Source organism: Phocoena sinus, chromosome 13 (assembly GCF_008692025.1).
Source record: "Phocoena sinus isolate mPhoSin1 chromosome 13, mPhoSin1.pri, whole genome shotgun sequence".
In the NCBI taxonomy this organism is placed as follows: domain Eukaryota; kingdom Metazoa; phylum Chordata; class Mammalia; order Artiodactyla; family Phocoenidae; genus Phocoena; species Phocoena sinus.
Window position 1 is genome coordinate 38,457,561 of NC_045775.1, and position 6,668 is coordinate 38,464,228.

Below are 6,668 nucleotides of genomic sequence, written 5' to 3' on the forward strand. Positions count from 1 at the left end.
GATGACTAATTAGTACAGTAATAATATATCATTCTCTTTTATTAATCTGAAAATTATACTGTCCTCAAGAGACCTCAGTTTGATTTGTGTGTTTTGATGCCAGAGTAGAAAATTTTATTTCTCACTAAAGGAGTTTCTTCCCTGTGGTTGGAGAGAGAACGATGCAGAGCCAGGGCTGATGTGCCACTGATGAGACCCTGCGTGGATTGGCAGAGAATAGGAGAACCAGTTTCCCGTGGGATGAAGAATTGACGTTAAAGAGTTGAAAGAGCTCTTTTATGTGTTTGGCACTCTGCTGAGTGCTTTAGTTGCAATATCTCATTTATTCCTCATAATCCTATGAGATAGTATCCTCATTTCTAATTCTGTGAAAACTGGATCTCGAAGTATGGATGAGGAGAGATTTGTAGCAAGAGCCCCCCATTCCCTGAGCGTGCCGTGTGCAAGTCTGCTCAGGAAAAAACTGCTGGGTAGTTGCCAGGTGGAATGCTAAGATCAAATACTGTCCCTTTAATTCTTCTTCTCGACATGCAGTTTGAAATAGGCAGTAGAGTACAAGAAGTATACTTAATTCACCAAATTGTACTGTTTAACACTCAAACTGATTTTTAAAACATGTTATACTTTTGATAATAGTCCTTTTGTAACTGACTGGGGTGCCAGCATGTTTCATACCCGTTTTGCGTGATCTCTTCATTAATCATTTCTTAACACCAGAGCACTGCTTTATTCGAATCCAATTAGAGGCCTCCACTTTTAAAAATAAATGCTAAAGCGATTGGGGATGGCATTTCCCGTCTTGTCCTGAGCCAACACTTGAGAAATCTTTCAGTGCCCTTGGCTCCAAACTGCGGGTGTGCCCTTCAAAAGCATCACAGAAAAACAGGAGGGTTAGCTCCAAAGTCAGGAGTTTGAGATAATATGAGTTTGAGTGTAACATTGTAGTAAGAAAAATGTCAGAAAATGACATGAAAGGAAAATTGTCCCATGAGAGAAATACTACCTGAAACTCTGAGTGGAAGATGTTTTTAATATGCCTTTAATTCCACATTCATGCAGTTCTAGTAGTGAAGCAGGTCATTTAAGAGGGGTGGTGGCTTAGGCCAAAAATAAAGTTTCCTTGAAACCAGATGAGAGGCTAGCCCTGACGAAAATGGAATCCTGACTGTTCACTCACAAAAATGTAAGCAAGTAGAATTTTGTGTCATAGGAAATAATCTAAATGAAACAGGATCTTCACTGTCTTTTGTGATGGAGAGATGCTAAAACAGCCCTTCTATAAAATGTGAAGCAGCAGTTTAAATATGGAAGGCATATTTTATAATAACCTGTAAGGGAAAAGAATCTGAAAAAGGATATCATATGTGTGTACATATATATATGTACACACATACATATATATATAATTGAATCACTTTGCTGTACACCTGAAACTAACACAACATTGTAAATCAACTATACTTCAATTAAAAAAAAAATAATATAGCAGTCTAACGTATTCCGGTCTGGAACCATGTCCAAGACATACTGAAAGGTGCAGAACAACATGGGTTGCACGGTTTTCATCTGTGTACAGATGTTTAAATATGTACAGTTGTAGGCATATACATGCACAGAAGATAACTGGAAAGATACATACGAAAAATCTACATTTCAGGAAAGGAATGGAAATTGGAGAGGAAGGGGGATTTTGTGAATTTACTCAGTATGTTTCTATCTTTAAATTTTTACACAAACATGCATATGTGCACACACACACACACACACACACACACAAAACTAAGAAAACTATATAAACAGGGAAAGCAAAGATTTAAGGTCTCAGTGAAGATGTATAGTGGTTAAGGCATAGGTTCTGAAGTAAAACTGCCGGAGTTTGAATCCCATCTCCTTTACTTGCTATAAACTTCCTTACACAAGTTAGTTAATTTCTGTTGCCTTAGTTTAGACAAATGCAACACAGAGATAATGGTTCTTATGTCATATAGTTGTTACAAGAATTAAATAAGTAGGGCTTCCCTGGTGGCGCAGTGGTTGAGAGTCTGCCTGCCAATGCAGGGGACACGGGTTCAAGCCCTGGTCTGGGAAGATCCCACGTGCCACGGAGCAGCTGGGCCCGTGAGCTACAAATACTGAGCTCTGCGCGTCTGGAGCCTGTGCTCCGCAGCAAGAGAGGCCGCGACAGTGAGAGGCCCGCGCACCGCGATGAAGAGTGGCCCCCGCTTGCCACAACTAGAGAAAGCCCTCACACAGAAACGAAGACCCAACACAGCCAAAAATAAATAAATGAATAAATAAATTAAAAAAAAAAAAAGAAGTAATACATGAGAGAGCATATGGCTCATATGTTTAATAACATAGTGAACATTCAGATAATATTATTATAAATGACTATACTTAAACATCTAGCTACAATCAATTCTGTGTGCAAACTTTTCAGTTAAAAATGCTTCCAGGGCTTCCCTGGTGGCGCAGTGGTTGAGAGTCTGCCTGCCGATGCAGGGGACACGGGTTCGTGCCCCGGTCCGGGAAGATCCCACATGCCGCAGAGCGGCTGGGCCCGTGAACCATGGCCGCTGAGCCTGCGCATCTGGAGCCTGTGCTCTGCAACAGGAGAGGCCCGCGTACCACAAAAAAAAAAAAAAAAAAAAATGCTTCCAGTGACAACTCTCGTCATCACAATGTATTTTCTCAGAGTTTCATTGTAGACGTTAATGATACTGTTATATTTTACCCCAGTGGTGTTCAGAGCTTCCAATTAGAATAGAATAGCAAAGACAAATGGAATTATGTTGTTTTTTTGTAGTATGTCATACATTCCATTTGTGGACTAGTCCTGACTTTGCTTCTTTGACCATCTAATCTAATGTACATATTTGTTAGTAAACTCTAGAAATGGAAATAATGAGGTTTTTCTTTCTCCCTTAGGAAGACTATGATCGTCTGAGGCCTTTATCTTATCCAATGACTGATGTCTTCCTTATATGCTTCTCTGTGGTAAATCCAGCCTCATTTCAAAATGTGAAAGAGGAGTGGGTACCAGAACTTAAGGAATACGCACCAAATGTACCCTTTTTATTAATAGGAACTCAGGTATGTCTGCTTTGATTTTACCCATTCAAGAATAACCTCTGTGGCCTGCCTTGTGGTGTTGCTCTCAGACAAATGGCCCTAAGGTATAGCAACTGAGATAATAATATGTTGAATCTCAGTTGTTATAATAAATTCTGTCACATTTTTGGAAAAAGTAGTGTCAAAGAAAGCAATTACTTGATTAGTTGGTTTTAAAGATTAGGTTCTTTTGTAATCGTTTTTTGATACGTGGGGTTAAATGGGATTACATGCTTTATCTCTAAAGACTGATAATATTATGGGACATTATTAACCTTTCTTAACTAGATTGATCTGCGAGATGACCCCAAAACTTTAGCAAGACTGAATGATATGAAGGAAAAACCTATATGTGTGGAACAAGGACAGAAACTAGCAAAAGAGGTAATGCAACCTTTACAGAATTTAAAAGTAAATGTAAATGAAGCTAAGGTGATAATAGAAGCTAATATTTATTGTGCTTTACTGTATGCCAGGCACTGTGCTGAGTGTTTTACATGCATTAGATCATTTAATCCTTGCCTCGACTCAGTGAGGTTGGTCTACTAGTACCTCTGTTTTATGGAGGAGAAAACAGAGGCACAGCCGTGTCAGGTAACTTGTAAGGTCCCGCAGGTAGTAAATGGCAGAGCTGGGCTTCAGTAAAGGCCTCACTCTGGCCTTTACTAAACCTGTGCTACACTGCCAACAATATTTTCCTAGTAAGTCATGTGTACAAAGAGGCGTCACAAATAGGGGCTGCTGAATCGGGCCCTGTCGTCAGTGAAGACTCATGGTGGAGAAGAAATGTGTGGTTGAATTCTCTTCCACAAGAGAATTTTTATGCAAGGTGGAATATATTATCATTTAAAAAATATAACTGTGATGCACAAAATACCTTTTAACTTATATTCTTCCTCTCCCCAAAGTGAGGCTTACTTTTTTCTCCATTTGCCCCTAACATGATTGGATTCTATTTTTTAGATGTTATGACTTTAATAGGACTTTCGTGGAAACGGAATATAATAAGGTGTTTTTAAAAATACTATCAGGAGGCAGAAGAAAGCAAGAAAACTTTTTGGAGAACAGTTTTTCCTAAAGCAAAAGATAAATAGCTTCACTAACAAGTTACTAGCAAGGAATTTCACATATTAAATTCTGTCATCTTAGGAGAGAAGGAATTTCTAAATTTCATAAAGGTAAAAGTCATAAATGAAAACATTGATGATTTAACTACGTAAAAATTTAATATGACATCAAATGCCAGAAACAAAATTAAAAGTCATATAACAAACTTGACATTTATGGCAGAAAAATGGGTTAATATCCTTAGTGGACATGAACCCCTTGCGTATGGATAAATCAGAAAAAGACATATGCATACCCCAATAGGAAAAGGGACTCAGAACATCAATGGGAGATTCTCCAAAAAATGCAGATTGCCATTGAAGAGAAAAAATATGTTCATATTCCTTAGTAATCAAATGTAAGTTCAATTTCCATCTGTAAAATTGGCACACAAAAGAAGAGACATTAATTAGAATACCCACTGTTCCAGGTGTAAGCAAATGGGTACTCTGTTGTTCTGTTGGTCTTCGAGTAAAAGCCTCGACAACATGCAAAAGCCTTAAAGTCATGTACACTTTTGATCAAGCAATTTCATAGGGAGGAGTTTATCCTAAGAATATTATACGGGATGTGCTTAAAGAGATAGCCATAAAGTTCCTGCATTGTTTATAATGGCAAAAAAAAAACCCTGCATCTGTTAAAAATTTATACTAATTTACTTACTGAGATGTTCATGTTTATTATGTAGTTTAAGGGGGGAAAAATGGTTGCAAAACACCATTTCTAGACCTGTCAGCAGCATTTGGCACAGTTGGTCCCTTCTTGAAACACATTCACTTGGCTTCCTTGAACGCCCTCTCTTGGGCTTTCTCCCGCTCGTGGGCCTCTCTTCCATCTCCCCGTCTCTGAATGTTGAGGGTCCAGGGATCCACACTCAGCTTCTTGGATGTCTTTCCTTCTATATCCACACTCAGCCTTTAAGCTTGGTAAGCTTCTATCCGTCTTGTGGTTTTAACAGTCTGCTACTGAGATTCCCAAATTTCTATCTGCAGCCTGGACCTCTTCCCTAAACTCTAGACTTGGTTATCTAACTGGTCATGCACCAAGTCCATCCGGGTGGTAAGCGTCTCAGAACTAACATGTCCAAAACAGAATTCCCAATTTTATCCTCTAGGCGTAGTCTTCTCAGTTACTCGGGTCAAAAACCTTGAAGTCACACTTGACCTTGCTCTTTCTCTCATACCATTCAGTGAACCCCCCAGCAAAATATATTTTTCTGCGTTCAGAATATACCCAGAATCCAAACGCTCCTCTGTGTCCCCTCCTCTGACAACCTGGTTCAGGCCCCCTCCCTCTCTGGCCTGGATTACCGGAACAGCCTCTCACTCACCTTTCTGCTTCTGTCTGTGTCTGTTAACCTGTTCTCAACACAGCAGCCAGAGTGAGACTTTAAAAATAGAAGCTCCATCAGCTCCCTGCTCTGTTCAGAATCTTCCAGTGGCTTTATTATCTTCCGAATAAAGAAAGGCCCAAGCCCTCACCCTGGCGTACAGGCCCCGCTACCTCTCTGCCTCACTCACTGTGCTCCAGGCACTCGGCCTCTGTGCGGTTTCCCCAATCTTCTGCCTCAGAGCCTTTGTCCTTTCACTGCCCCCTCTGCCTGGGATAGTCTTCCTGATGTAGACATTGTTCATTCTTTCACTCAGATATCACTCTGTCAGTGAGGCCTTGCCTGACCTCTCCCCACTTCCTATCTCCTCCCCCATTTTTCTCCAGACCACATATTCTACCTCTATATTTATTAGTCCACGGTCTTCTCCCTCTAAAATATAAGCATCATGAGAATAGCTTAGGGACTTAATTTTTTCCTTGCTCTATTCTCACATTAGGCAAATGAGAGTGCTCTGTAAGTTTTCAATGAACGAACGAACGGATGGATGGATGGCCCTTACCCCTGCTCGCCCTCTCCTGCCACTCTGGCTTCTTTCCCACCCTCTGAATGCTCCTGCATCAGGGTCTTTACATCTGTGGCTCTGTCTGCCTGGAAACTCTTTCCCTAGGTATCCCTCAGTGCTCAGACTTTACCTTGGTGAGCAGCTTTCTCTGACCACCACCACTGTCCTCTGCACCCTTTCCCTCCCTCACTCTGCTTTTTTTTTTTAACCTGTAGCATGTGCCACCATCTGCTCTATATTCCTCTGTGTGTTCCTCCCTCAGTAGAACTTAAGCAAACGTAAGCATCACACAGCAGAGACTTTGCTGTTTTGCTCAGTTCATTGACATGATCCCCAGCACGTAAAAACAGAGCCTGGCATATAGTAGGTACCCAGTAAATATTTGATGAATCAAAGAATTTTCCATAGAGAAAGTCTGGAAGAATATACACTAGTATTTTAACAGTTAGCTATCTCTGGGTATCATAAATATGGATGATTTCATTCTTTTTGCATTTTATGATTTTCCTTCTAATGGTGTATTTGTGTGGTATCAGTTGTTGTAAAAAAGACTGT

At 40.2% G+C, this 6,668-nt stretch overlaps 1 protein-coding gene across 1 annotated transcript in view; it reads left to right on the top strand.

Moving 5' to 3' along the window:
* Positions 1–6,668, top strand: part of RHOQ (ras homolog family member Q) — a 40,344-nt gene that overhangs the window by 29,368 nt on the left and 4,308 nt on the right. The window contains exons 3-4 of the mRNA XM_032653249.1: positions 2,929–3,093; positions 3,400–3,495. Of these exons, the coding sequence (XP_032509140.1) occupies positions 2,929–3,093; positions 3,400–3,495 (261 nt within the window). The remainder of the gene's footprint in view (positions 1–2,928; positions 3,094–3,399; positions 3,496–6,668) is intronic.